The sequence below is a fragment of the Natrix helvetica genome, assembly GCF_964273705.1.
Source record: "Natrix helvetica genome assembly, chromosome: 4".
Lineage (NCBI taxonomy): Eukaryota > Metazoa > Chordata > Lepidosauria > Squamata > Natricidae > Natrix > Natrix helvetica.
The window spans coordinates 131,361,152-131,376,146 of record NC_138550.1 but is presented as its reverse complement, the minus strand read 5'-3'; the positions used below and the strand labels follow the sequence as shown (position 1 = coordinate 131,376,146).

The window sequence follows — 14,995 nt, the reverse complement described above, 5'->3', positions numbered from 1 at the left end:
CACCTTTAAAAGAGAAGACTGTAAACTAAATGAAAATTATCTAGCTCTTTGGAGTGCTAATTTCTTGAGAAGGGTGTAGATAGACCCCATCACCTTCATGCCTAGTAAAATCATCTCCTTTCTCAAGGATGTATTCAGTACTTCTATCTGACCACATGTCAACTCCTGGATGGTCTTGACCAACAAGGAAGGACATGGTTTAAAATATAGGTGACTGGGCTTGCAGTCCCAAGGATCTTCTCTACGAGGGATCCTTGGTGCTCTCTGAGCTTGCTTGTTTTCTTGCAGACGTTTTATTATCCTAACTAAGAACATTATCAGTGCCTGCCTAGCACTGACAATATTACCTAGTTAGGGTAATGAAACATCTGCAAGAAAATAAGCAAGCTCAGAGAGAACCAAGAACCCCTCATTTCAAACCTGAGCTACATTCTCCTTTATTAGGACCTTCTCAACTTTCTTAGGAATTAAGTTGCAGCAACTTAGGACCCAGAGTTTAGCAGCTGGATGCTAAGCTCAAATGACCAGGCAAAGAGGTAGAGTTAGGCAACTGGAAAATAAGATTACCAGTAAACACTGCTCCTGAGCAGTACTGCATCTCTTCCTTACCATACATTCTCTCTGTAGCACGCCCACACCCTGAATCATTTCTCCTCCATAATTAAATGATTCAATCAAATCCTCTCTTTGGCTGATAATTCAGATATTGGGGACACTTCTGCCTTGTATTCGGTGTCCCAGTCTCAGATCAATAGCCACCAATACCCATAATAACACATCTACATAATACTTTGTTTAACCCTGCTCTCTCTATATCAATCAAGGTAAGATATCACAATTAATAATAGGTAAGCTAGGAAATTTCATGTCCCTGCCTTCCATTTTGTACCCAGCCCCACCCATTATTATTATATACTTTATTCATTAAACATGAAACAGCCAACTGAACATTCAAAAATGCATTACAAATACCAGTGAGTGGTGCTAATGGTTGATGCGGTTTGCTTCCAGTGTCCTAGGTATCAACCAAGTACCTTCTTAAAATATAAGATGTTCCGAATAGCGCAGTTTTTTGCATTTCCGTTGGTGTTATTGCTGCAATTTGTGGATGTATCTTGTAAAATTCTTGGACATGGTGCCAAGTGCCCCAATGACAATGGGTATCACTGTTACATGCTTCATCCATAGCCGTGTAGTTTCGATGGCCAGGTTGCGATATTTCATTATTTTTTCTTGGACTCTGGCATCTCCAGGAACAGCGATATCAATAAACTGGACACTTTGGCTATTATTATTATTATTATTATTATTATTATTATTATTATTATTATTATCATCATCATCATCATCATCATCATCATCATCATCATCATCATCTACCATCATCATCATCATCTACCAATCAGTGTGATAGACTACAAAGTTATTAGGCAAACAGTGCAACAAATGATTATATAGCACAATGAGGACTGTATGCCTAAAATTGTCATACACAATGAGCACTGTTTGGCCTAGATATCTAATCTAGAGACTACTTTCCAAGTCAACAACATAATCCTATTAAATAGGAAATATATGCTATGTATTAAATTTGCTTTGAAACAAATTAATGTATACTTCTTTAATCTGTGAACAAACTTTAGAAATAGTGTCATGTGTTTAATAGTAGCATTGCATTTGATGTTATGAATTTTCTTTAGTAATTCATTTCCAAAGTTTTTAACTTTTGATAATACTTCATTTTTATATCTTACAGAAGCAAAACATGGTGGAAACAAGAGTGCCAAAAAAGAAGGAGTTTCCGGGAGCTCTTTTTTTACGTGGTTCATGGTAATTGCCCTTCTGGGAGTATGGACATCAGTTGCAGTCGTTTGGTTTGAACTTGTTGATTACGAGGAAGTGCTAGGTAAGAATCTGACCTAGTAATGATAATATCTTAAGATTCAATTTCCTATATACTTTGCTATCCCAATATTTATTCATTTATGTAAAACATTTTTATGATTTCTCATGTTATATAAAATAACCCACAGCAGCAAATAGGCATACATATAATAAAAATACAACACAATTAAAAATTCTTACATACCAGCAATAGCTGTAACACTCCATCGCAAGAGCACAACCTGGCCTATCATTGAAGGAGGCCTGAGGGTAGGGGTTCTCTATATCTCAGCATGGAGTCTTTTCCATAGTTAGGTGCCACTATGGAAAAAGGCTTGCTTCCTGGATCCCATAAATGGCAAGATTTAATAGACCTGGAGTACTCTCACTTATCCAATCTGGGAGGAGATTCTCAGGAAGAGGTATTTGCTCAGATAAACTGACCCTATGCTATTCAAGACTTTAAAGTTAATGAGCAGCTACTTAAATTACACATAGAAAGAAAAAGGAACCCAGGCAACTTACACTGTTGTGGTGCAATGCTGGCAAACTCTGAGCAGCCCAGAACTGCTCCTGTATTTTGGACCAGTTGAGGTTTCTGAGTGGTCTTCAAGAATAGCTCCATGTAGAGGGCATTGCAGTAACCCACACAGGACATGAATAAAGCACGAGTGACCGTGATCTGAGACTTCTGGTCTAGGAATGAGTTTGTTTGTTTGTTTATATCCAAGCTTTATTATTTTTATAGATAGCTCAAGGTGGTGAACATATCTTGCACACTTTTGTCTTCTATTTTCTCCACAACAATAACCCAGTGAAATGAGCAGGCTGCGAAAGACTGTCTGGTCGAAAGACACCCAAACAGCTTTCATGGTTTAGATAAGACTAGAACTCGCTGTCTCCGGCTTTCTAGCCACTAAACTGGCTCTCAATAAGCATATTAAATACAATATGCACACAAAATAAATTTGTGCAAAGCCCCTTCAACCATGTCTGGCAGCTGTTCTTCAAGCAGGAGCCCTGCGTCCAAGAGGACTTTCATATTCTGTCCAGGGAATTGTTGTTCCATCAAGAGTTAAATATAGCAACTGTTCAGATCCAGGGGACACAGAAAAACAAAGACACTTGTATTTCTACAATTCAGTTATAGTTTAATTTAGTTTAATTTAGTTTTATTAAATTTATATACCGCCCCCCTCTTCCCACAGGGACTCGGGGCGGTGTACAGACAGTACATATAAAACAACAAAGCAAGAACAACAAAACATTAGACAACCAACATAAACATATGGTCTGTAAAATACCCGAACTCATTTCAAGTTAAAAACAGTCTAAAACCAAATTAAAACCCCAAAATTTACAATATTAAAAAGCCATCCAGGAAGGTCAGTAATTGATTGTACTTATGATTACGATTAGGCTAGGCCGGCTAGCCGGAACAGGTGGGTCTTGAGTTTCTTACGGAAGGAGCGGAGATCAACAGTAGTTCTAATGTCAGGGGGGAGTTCGTTCCAGAGGGTTGGGCCCATCACAGAGAAGGCCCTACTCCTGGGCACCTCCCGCCCGCATTGTCTAGTGGAGGGTACCCGGAGGAAACCCTCCCTGTGTGAGCGGATTGGTCGTAGGGATGTATGGGGTAGAATGCGATCTCGCAAATAACTAGGTCCCGAGCCATGAAGCGCTTTGAAGATGACAATCAACACCTTGAAACGCACTCAAAAAGCCACAGGCAGCCAGTGCAGCTCGCGCAGAAGTGGTGTTACATGGGAGTACCTGGTACTCCCCAAGATTGTCCGCGCGGCTGCATTCTGAACCAACTGGAGCCTTCGGGTGCATCTCAAGGGGAGCCCCATGTAGTTATAGCTAGTTCCTTCCCATCCAAGCCTTATGGCTTCCAAGCACTGAGTCTGTCAGAGATGAACAACTAAGTAACATCAGTGTGCTGATCATACTTCACTCCATTCTGCCAAATAATCTCACCATAGCTTCATGCAATGTTAAATTGGAGGGGTGAGAGAACAGTCCTCTCTCCCATGTAAGAGAGACCTAGGGCTTGATCTCTCCCCGAACTGGTTATAGAGGAAGGAAGATAACCATCACAAAAACATTTGTGATTTTCATTCTCTGAACTACTTTCCCTACAAATAGAAGGTGAGGCTCTATGTAAGTTATCCAACATTATTGGGTCCAATAATAGCTTCTTCAGGAAGGAGCAAATCATTGCGTTCTTCAAGCCAGATGGAATTATATTCTTTCTCAAAGTGGCATTAACTACTGTTTGGACTCAGTCACATGTCACTTCCTCCCAAGACCTTAGACAGCCAAGAAAGTCAGATTCTAGAATGGGGGTCCTCAACTACTGCCCGAGGGCTGGATACGGCTTGCCGAAGCCATTAATCCAGCCTGTGACAGACCACAAGGCAACCCCACCCATATCACCCCACCAGCCCCCAACCACGTTCTGGATGCTGAGAAGGCCAAAAACAGGAGGCCTAGAGGCCTCAGGAAACCAAAAACGAGCCTGTTTTTGGATGGCAGAGTGGTTCTGGAGGCCACCTAGCCACACCCACCCAGTTATATGACCACCTAGCCAGACCCAGCCAGCCGTGAATTGGCCCCCTGTTTAAAAAGTTTGAGGACCCCTGATCTAGAACATAGGTGGCAGAGCTGACAGTAGTGAAAATTCTGACCACTTCCATAGGATCACATGCCTGAAATTGCCTGGATTAACTAAGCAAAGGTGGACCTCAATACTTTCTGTAGGATTTGCTCAGCTGGATTCCAACAGTGCAAATCTAAGCAATTTTATTTAGCTGATGCCTATTCACAATGGCCCTGCAGGTGTTTCTCCAGTTCCTACTATTAATATTAAAATCTGGAAGAGGGGTTAAAGTGTTGAACTAGGAACAAGGAAAAAAAAGTTATAGTTCTGCTTTAGGCATCAAAGCCATTTGGGCAATTTTGGGCCATTCACTGCCTGAGCCCTAGGTATAAGGCAGTAATAAACACTTGCAAAAATGATACCAAGAAAACTTCATCAACCTCACTAATTAGTCACCAAGAAACAAGACTGACTTGAAGGCACAAAATAAAATAAATATTAAAATGCAAGCAATTAGATTAGAAAAGTAGAGTTAGATATATTTTTTATTTAGTATATTAAGTCCAAGGGTGCAGAGAAAAGATCAACTTGCAGATTGAAAGGATGGACAATTTTGTGGATTCTGATAATGTGAGTAATGGTATCTGTATTTTTGCCTTGCATGCAGCCAAGGCAAAGGACTTCCGTTGTAACTTGTCAGAAGTACTTCAAGGTAGGATTATAAAGGAATGCTTATATTATGTGTTATACGTGATGGGGTTGATATAGAAATATAGCTATTTTTATTTTTCCCTAGACAAGATGCTTTTATGTCCAGATAACTTTTGAAGCTGTGGTGAAATTAACTTTAGTAAGAAAATGTACTGTTACCCTTTGTTTTTGACTTCTGAAGAGGATAGGACTGATTTTCTTTGATTTACATTTCGTGTCTCTCCCCCCCCCCCTTCTTTTACATTGGTTTTGAATGTAGCTTCTTTTTATTAGCTTGTGAAATTGATTCAGAAAAGAAGAAATAAGTAGCAGGAAGGAGGAGATCACCTGAATAGTATTTTGCTATTGATATTTACTTATGTAGATAAGATTGTTCAATATTTTAATGCCATTTGCAAACTTCTGTGAATAACTTAACCAGGATATTGGCTTTTGTTTTGTTTGTTTTTTCCTAATAAAGTTTGGGTGTATTGGGTTAGATTGTCACCACTTGCCGAAATAATACAGAAATTGTTTGCCACTATTGTCTTGGTTTTAATTGGGGCAGGGGACTAGAAATTTGTGAAATGAAACAAAACTGTGTTTTACTTTCCTATATCAAACTTTACATTTGTTTATTGCTGTGAAATGGCTATAGGGAAAATTATAATTTCCAATATCAAGCCTATGAAAATCGAAGTTCTTGACAGAATCTGTGGAACATTTTCCTTGGTTCTTTAGATTTTAATAAGTTATTGGTATTTTGAGATTATATGGAAATGATTATATGGAAAGAAAATGTTTAGAAAAGTGCTATTCTGCTTTATTTTAAAAAAATGTGGGCATACAAAACATTTGAAAGAGGTATTTTGTAGAAACTGCTTGCCCTAATTATTTATACAGCCTTAAAGCAATAGAATTTTCAAAATGCTATGAAGGCTATCCGGGGTTCTTTTTTTAAATCTTGTAATGCACAGCCTCTTTGCTTTACTGATGGTTCCCACAAGGGGCAACTGTTGAAACAGCTGTGCAAGCCTTCCAGTGGTTATTTTAATACATTTAATAGGAATACTTTGCTCATTCTAATACTTTTGTAAAAGTTCCTATTTCAGATGATTTGCTCTTCCCTAAAAATGTGTGCAGCAGATTGACAACCTTACTAAGCCATAATATAGTCCATTTCATTTTATCTGTCTGTGTTCTGTAAATTCAGTCTATTGTGATATAATTCATGTTGCAAAGGATGATTTTATTCTTATTTTAGTTCTTTATTTATTCAGTTTGTTTAGCTACCCATCTCAGACCAATGACTGGCCAGCAAATAATCATAAAAACAATTGTCCTAAGGGTGCTTTTCCAAGAGGCAACTGGAATTCCTTTGTTTTTCTTTGAAGATGTTTTGCTCTTCATCTGAGAAACTTCTTCAATTCCACAACTTTAAAGAAATGAAAGTCTTTAAGGAAAAACAAAGAAAGTCCAATTTGCTTCTTGAAAAAAATACTTTTGGGACAACCATGAACTGGATGACTGAAAGTCTCCATTGACCTAAAACAGTTTATACACAATACAGGGAAAAAAAGTGTAAATAGCAAAGTTTCTGAAATCAGAATCTGCCTATTTAGGGAATAGAAATGTAGATATATTAGCACACGATCATACATACATAGTACACAATATACTATTAGTAATTTGTTCAGAGGAGTAATATTCCTGTTGAAGTGGAAGGTTTCTACTGATGTGAAAAGAATATGATCAAAGTTATTATATCATTTATTTTGTATAAATATATCTATCAAATGCAAAATTGTTTCCTTAATGTTAGCAGATACCGTGATGTCATTTTAGCATTGAAGGGATTTTGGATTCATATATATATTCAAAATAGCTTGTATTTGCATTTAAGATTCTAGTAAAAAATATCAACTGTACTTTTTTCTTCTTTGCTATTTTTTTCACCGTTCAAAATTTTTGAAACAGATTCATTTCTTCCCCTTTAGGAAAACTTGGGGTCTATGATGCTGATGGTGATGGTGATTTTGATATGGAAGATGCCAAGGTTTTACTAGGCAAGTAGATATTTTTAAAATGCCATTCAAAAATTCAACATTCAAACAGAAAGTGTAATGCATTGTAAAGTTATCCAGAATCTTAACAGTATTAGTAAAGTTCTGTGATACCAACAATGTATTGCTATAGAAGAAGAATTAGTCTTTGATGTTGAACTTATATTTTCATCTATAGTACTAAAATATATATTTTGTGGAGGTTGCTTATTTTATATGCATTTATTTTGTTTTTGTTTCTTTTTGAAATAAATGAACTGTGAAAACGATGATAGTGCTTGGCCCGAGGCCAATTTGTCCCTCTCAATCCCTTAATTCATTAAGTAGCCTTCAAGTTACGAAGACTTTCGGTGGGTAAAGGAAACAAAAAAGATGCTTTCAGTTCTTCAGCAACCACATTTATTGTCACTTATACTTCCTAGCAGCATGGTGCCTCCCATTCAAAAGGTTGAGAGTTTAATGCTAGATAGCAGGATATATTTTTTTCTTTGGGTGCAAAGAAAAAAACATCTGCATTTACTGGCCAGATGCCAGTCTGCCTAGGCATCAGGACAGCCCTCCAGCCAGTAAATGCTTAGCTCCAATCAATCACCCCAACTCTATCACAAATTAAGGGATTATAGGATCATAAAAAGAAAAGAAATTGTTCCTGGCATGTAAGGGTTACTGAGTGATTATCTTTCATTGCTCCTGGTCACAATGAAGTATATTCAAAATAATAAGCGCTCCCCTCCCCCAAAACTTTAAAATTGACAGTAGTATTGACCAAGAATTAAATCATGCTTAAGATAGATCTATTAAAATGAACTGCTTAATTACCTACTTAATTTATCTGTTCCATTGATTACAGAAGTCTTAATACAATACAATACAATACAATACAATAGCAGAGTTGGAAGGGACCTTGGAGGTCTTCTAGTCCAACCCCCTGCCTAGGCAGGAAACCCTATACCAGTGATGGCAAACCTTTTTTTGCTCACGTGCCATAAGGGGGGGAAGCGCAGGGGGGTCGTGCGCAGGCATGCTGTACCCATAATGCAATGTGCGACCCCCCCAGTGCGCATGCGCACATGAGAAGTGCCACCTCCTTTTTTCGATGCTTTTTGTCACCCTTTCCAGGCCCCAGAGGCTTTATAGGAGGCTGGGGAGGGCAAAAACAATCTCCCCCCCCCCCGGGAGGCCCTCCGGAGGCTTCAGGGACCTTCAGGAGGCTTCTCTGAAGCCTCTGACGGGCAAAAAACGATCTACGAGCACTTCCTAAGTCACTTCCGGTTTGCTCGTAGGGTCGGTTTAAGCCTTTCAGATGCTTCAGGGACCTTCAGGAGGCTTCCTTGAAGCCTCTGGAGGACTAAAAAGGACCTTCTGAACAAACCAGAAGTGACTTCCTGTTTGCTTGTAGGGTGGTTTTTAGTGCTCCGAAGTCTTCAGGGAAGCCGCCTGAAGGTCCCTGAAGCTTCCTGGGGGCTTAAACCGACCCTACGAGTTTGCTCTCCCCAGGCGAAAAGCCTCTGGAGCCTGTGGAGGGCAAAAAATGTCTTTTAAAAAGGCCGAACATGTGCGCTGGCCAGCTGACAGGGCAATGCCTCACGTGCCCTGGCGTGCTATAAGTTCGCCATACCGGCCCTATACAGTTTCAGACAAATGGCTATCCAACATCTTCTTAAAGACTTCCAGTGTTGGGGCATTCACAACTTCTGGAGGCAAGTTGTTCCACTGATTACAGTAATTGTTCTACAGTAACTATCAGGAAATTTCTCCTCAGTTCTAAGTTGCTTTTCTCCTTGATTAGTTTCCACCCATTGCTTTTTGTTCTACCCTCAGGTGCCTTGGAGAATAGTTTGTGGCAACCCCTGAGATATTGGAACACTGCTATCATGTTTCCTCTAGTCCTTCTTTTCATTAAACTAGACATACCCAGTTCCTGCAACTGTTCTTCATATGTTTTAGTCTCCAGTCCCCTAATCATCTTTGTTGCTCTTCTCTGCACTCTTTCTAGAGTCTCCACATCTTTTTTACATCGTGGCGACCAAAACTGAATGCAGTATTCCAAGTGTGGCCTTACCAAGGCATTATAAAGTGGTATTAACATTTCATGTGATCTTGATTCTATCCCTCTGTTGATGCAGCCTAGGACTGTATTGGCTTTTTTGGCAGCTGCTGCACATTGCTGGCTCATATTTAAATGGTTGTCCACTAGGACTCCAAGATCCCTCTCACAGTTACTACTATTGAGCAAGGTACCACCTATACTGTACCTGTGCATTTCGTTTTTCTTGCCTAAATCTAGAACCTTACTCTTTTCACCATTGAATTTCATTTTATTAGATAGTGTCCAATGTTCAAGTTTGTCAAGATCCTTCTGTATCTTAAGATCTTTCTGTATCTTAAGATCCTTCTGTATCTTCTCAGAACATAATTATATTTGATCCAAGCTGTTGCCCTGCCTTTCTCAAAATATACATCTAGAAGCCTTATAATCTGAATCACTATTATGAAGTACTAAAGTATTAAAAACTATAGACGAAAATATATGCAGTGAACATATATTTTGACCTATTTTTGTTCTCCTGAGAAAAATCTATCCATGTGGTTGTTAAGCATCAGCACCAACTTGACAGGGCATGATAGCAGTCTATTTTTATCATATATAGTGACTCTTCATAATCTGATTTACTTCTGCAATCTATGGGAAAGGGGTACATAAACATTATTTGCTGTAATGGTTTTAAGTCCTTTTGTTTTCCACTAACAATAAAGAAAAAAATAATGGAAAATAATTTAGTCAGGTAGTTAATTATTTAACTAGTTCAAAATGTTTCAGAATTGGAAAGTATCGTGCTCAAAACATCCTATTCCAAATAGCTGCTTTGACATTATCAATGCTGTTTTTATGTTATAATCATTCTAGAAATATTCAGAACTCGAAATATTTCTAGAATATTTCTAGAAGGGTGAATAAGGTTGGCTTAACCCTTTGGATTCAGAACGTTTTTCATATCCTATTGAAGAGGCATAATATCTAAAATTATGAGTTTTCCTGCAAGCAATTTCAATCCCCACAATAGTTACCTAACTTTGATGGTGACGGGGAGAGGGCAGAGTTGTCAGTACTAACTTTGCATAGATATCAGTAAATTGTTCCTCATTTAAACTTAGTAGGGAGCTAAAAGTAGGAGGCTGAAACAGAAACATTCGAGCTGCTTGGTGGGGTAAACAGCAAGCGCCTTGACACCCCTGTACCTATGACATCACTGATTTATGTTTATATATCTTGGCATATTTTTGCAAAATCAGATATACTATTATGCAGCATCACTTGTTGATATCCAGCACTTAAAAATGATGTGAAGGATTATACACTTTATGTTATGCTCATGTTTTGTTTTGACTGTCAACTATATGCTACTCTTAGGCTAAGATACATAGCATCTCCATCTGATAGAACTTCAGAGCCCATTAGGCTCTAAATTGTAGATTGTTCTATATCCTCCTGGGTTCTAACATATACATTGTGAATGAAAGTTTATAGTTAAGGCAGTTGAGCTAAAACCCCATTGTGTTGAACAGAATTGGGATATCCTATAAAGATGATGTATTTTTCTGAATACTAATTCTTTGTATTTAGCACATGTGTATTTTGTTATTGTGTTTTCTGTTATATATTTTACCCAAGAATTAGATCCTGTATTTTATTTTTATATTTTGATATGGTTCAAATTAATAAACAATTAAACTAAACAATTAATAAAATGTTTTATAATTATATGTTAGATGGAGTTACTTGCCTGTATTTTGAAGTTCAAAGGACTACAAATCTGAGTTTCCTCATTTATGAATAATACAATGAGACATTGTAATCTCTTAAATTTTAAAAACCTAACCCTATAATAATATTATACAATTCTTCTGTATTATTATTCACTAAAACAGGAAAAAAATAACAACTTTGTAGGCACTTTATGTTTTTTATCATGCAAATATGTCCCATTGGGACAACCATAAGCTGGATGATTGAGGATCTTCATAGACATCATGCAGACATGTATTATATTCCCAAATATTATTCTAACAGTTCTCATACTTCACCCTTTACCTTTGCACAAATCAGTGAATTACCTGTAAGGACAGCACATGGAGGTCATAGTATCAGTTTTTAGAAATCTTAATTTTTCCTCAGAGCAAGTAGTTTCAGTTTTTCTTCTAGGCAACTAAATTTCAGATATGACCAATAAGGTTGTTAAATTTTAACATTAGCTATGACTTACAGAAATCCTCTGGTGCTTTCCTTATACTATTAATTGCTTCAGGTTTTATATGTTTTATTTTATTGTTTAATGTTGTTGCTTTATATCTAATGTGTTTTATGTCTTTTAAATATTGATCATGGATTGTAAATAAATGAATATATTTCACCTGCAGCTGGACAGAGATGGGATTTCCATTACTTTTTCTTAAATGGCAAAGTAATATATAAGCTTCACACTGTTCCAATTTCTGTAAATCTGTATATATAAAAATGGCCGTGTGTGTGTTCCAGCATAACTCTGGAATGCCTCAAGCAATTTCAACCAAACTTGGTACACAAATGACTCTCTGGAAACAAATACTGTGGGGGCTCCCTCTGGTAAGAGGGAAAATCCAGTATTGTTTGGTGTGGACATTTCCCCCCTATAATTACATACGTACCTGGGCAATGCCAGGTTATCAACTAGTTGCTTATAATCCTCAACCTATGTTATAATGGAGCCTGCCCATTACAGTCATAGGTCATGATGATCATAAAGCATATTATCACATGATTTACATGACTTCACAACCTTTTTATAATGACAGTTGTTAAGTGAAACACCATAGTTGTTAAGAGACTCCATTGTTCACTATGGCTCATTTTGCCAAAAATCAGAAGTAAATATGGATGGATGGATGGATGGATGGATGGATGGATGGATGGATGGATGGAAGGAAGGGAGGAAAGCAAGAAGTCTCTGGCTCTCAGTCAGCTTCCGACATAAGCAAAGTCAGTGAAGAAACCAGCAGGCAGTTGGGTGTTGATCTTGCTCCCACTATTTTTCTCTCTCCGTTTATGTAAGGAAATCTCTCTGAAATGCGGGTCATGGGTTATTCAGGTTAGTCATGAAAACCATGACTAAAAGAACAGAAAGATTAGTGGCCCAATTTTGGGACTCTGTGTGAAATTGATTATTCTAATATTTCTCAAACACTTTCTTTCATTATCCAAACCGCTTATCAGAAATTCGCTTTTACCAATGCAAGTAAAACATTGCTAGAACAAGAAATATATATAAGGATAACTTTGTGATATCTGGTATGCCAGTTGTAGTCCTACCTAATGCACAGAACCTGGCTATAGTAATCTATGCTCTTATTAATATGAATTTTACCCTCATAGTTTATTCCAAAATTGCAAATGTCTAGAATGTGGCAGCTTGCCTACTGGATGGCTCCTGCAGTGAGAGCATATTAATATCATCACCTCATTTCCGCGCCACCCCCCCCCAGTCCGCAAAACTGAAAATGGTGGGGAACTCTGCCTTACTAGCACTGATGATGTTACCTAGTTTGCAGAATGAAATGTCTGCAAGAAAACAAGCTCAGAGAGCACCACGGACTCATCACGATAGGAGAAATTTTGAAAAAATTGAGAGAAATATGATGTGGCAATGGGGGGGGGGTGGCACAATAGCAGATACAAAATTGTAGATGATATACTATTTTAGACCTACCGCAATATTAGCAAATGATTTGCACCTGATTATATATCCAAAGTTAAGAACTGAAATATTAAACTGCTGAGTTCCTAGGAAAAACAGAATATTAAATTAGCAGAATAAATGTATAGGCATTGTAATACCTGTTTTAAAATGAAAATAGCAAATAATTAGAATTGGAGGCCAGCTATTTAATTTATAATTAATTAATTGGTGGAAAACATGTTTATGACAGAATAATTAAAAATAGAGTACTCGCTCATGGAAAATAAGTTTATTTTAGAAGGGTAGACTAGGCTGTATAAATGTTATATATTTATGAAAATGTTTATGAAATATATAGATCATAAACATAGTTCTAAAAGTTTAACTTCATATAGACCAATTATTGTTGTTGTTGTTGTTGTTATGTTGCTTTGCATGTAAACTGAGAGCTTATGCACCAGAGACAAATTCTTTGGATTTGGATTGATTTTGTAAAATTAAGGCACGGTTCAAAGGAAGTGTCTATGGGATTTGGTTGAGAAATGTTTCATAAATATGTAGTAATGGTTTTGGAAAGGAGGTTATGATGGTTTTTTTCCCTTTTTTGTCTTTTTTGTATTATCCTGTTCTTATTCTGATATATGCATATTATTATTGGGATATTTGTTTTTCAGATTTGCTGGTAACTGTGCTTCTGTCTCTATCTGGGAAGTCAGGGGTTGGGTTATGGGTTAGGGAGGGTTAGGGTGGGGAAACGGGGTGGGTGGGTGGGGGGAGGGGAGGGAGAAAATGTTTTTAAAAAATGGTAAACATTTCTTATGGTTCATGGAAATAAATAGTACATCTTTTGTAGGACTTATGATCTTTTATTCATTGGTAAAAAGTCTTCAATCCATGTGATGGCTTCAGAAGAGTATTAAAAAATGATGAGTGATCTACTTACCCACGAACATTAAATGCAGTTGTCAGATTTAGACATAATTTTGGATACTAGATGCTGGGGATAAGTGATGGATGAAGGATTTTGCAGATTTACCTTGCCTAATCTGGAGCCTTTTTAGTACCCTATTACTGCAACACCAGAAGAACTGGGCTAGATATTTTCTTATAACTATGCCAGTTGAAATTTAATCAGTTTTTGGGAACATTAAATTGGAGAAACCTAGTTTAACCACTGGACTATCAACTCATTCAATCCTTGATCAAGTAGATCTTTCTATGGATTGGCATTTAGTGTACTTTGTTTTTAATTTTACCTTCTTTACTGCTATTATTTTTAAATGTCATGAAAGCATTTGCTTGTCACCTGTTTTATTTTCAATAGAGTAGATATTTTGTAGCAATAACAAGGAAGGAGGGAGGGAAGGGGAGAGAGAGAGTGTGAGAGAGAGAGAGAGAGAGAGAGAGAGAGAGAGAGGGAGTGAGTATATCTATACATGTCTATTGGACGTTTTTCCATAATCTATAAATTTCATCCCTTGACACATTTTTCATTTTCTTTTACTAATTTCTTCAAATATCTTTTTAAAATATTCTATTCTAGTTTATCTAGGATCTCTTAAAGCTTTCTAGATCAATATTTTTCTTTCTACCTAATACTGCCTTTTCTCTCTCTTCTTTCCCCTTTATTCTTGTATAGGCCTAACCAAAGATGGCAATAATGAAAATATTGATTCACTTGAGGAAGTTCTTAACATTTTAGCAGAGGAAAGTTCTGATTGGTTTTATGGCTTTCTCTCATTTCTCTATGATGTAATGACTCCTTTTGAAATAGTAGAAGAAGAAGAGAACGATGCAACAGATGATGTTGATGGTACGTCACAGAATGAAGGGGTTCAAGGAAAAAAGACATGTGTTATTGTGGATTTGCAGAATCAGTGATTTCAGTTCATGGAACAGTTCATTGATGAATGGAAATGTCCATAAAATTAACAGTGCAAAAAGATGCTGGAGTAAAACAGGGTAAATCCCTCTTACGGACAGATCAGTTGTATGAAGACTTGCTGTCTTTTAGAAATATATAGTCAAAAGGCAAAGTGAAA

The 14,995-nt window shown here is 37.2% G+C and overlaps 1 protein-coding gene across 3 annotated transcripts in view; it reads left to right on the top strand.

Annotated features, from left to right (window-relative positions):
• The window catches only part of ASPH (aspartate beta-hydroxylase), a 111,797-nt gene that overhangs the window by 20,586 nt on the left and 76,216 nt on the right, over positions 1 to 14,995 (top strand). For 2 of the 3 annotated variants that reach the window (XM_081952143.1, XM_081952142.1), the window contains exons 2-4: positions 1,757 to 1,906; positions 5,154 to 5,198; positions 7,174 to 7,242. In XM_081952143.1, coding sequence (XP_081808269.1) covers positions 1,757 to 1,906; positions 5,154 to 5,198; positions 7,174 to 7,242 — 264 coding nt within the window. The remainder of the gene's footprint in view (positions 1 to 1,756; positions 1,907 to 5,153; positions 5,199 to 7,173; positions 7,243 to 14,995) is intronic. The other variant, XM_081952144.1, reaches the window with a different exon arrangement.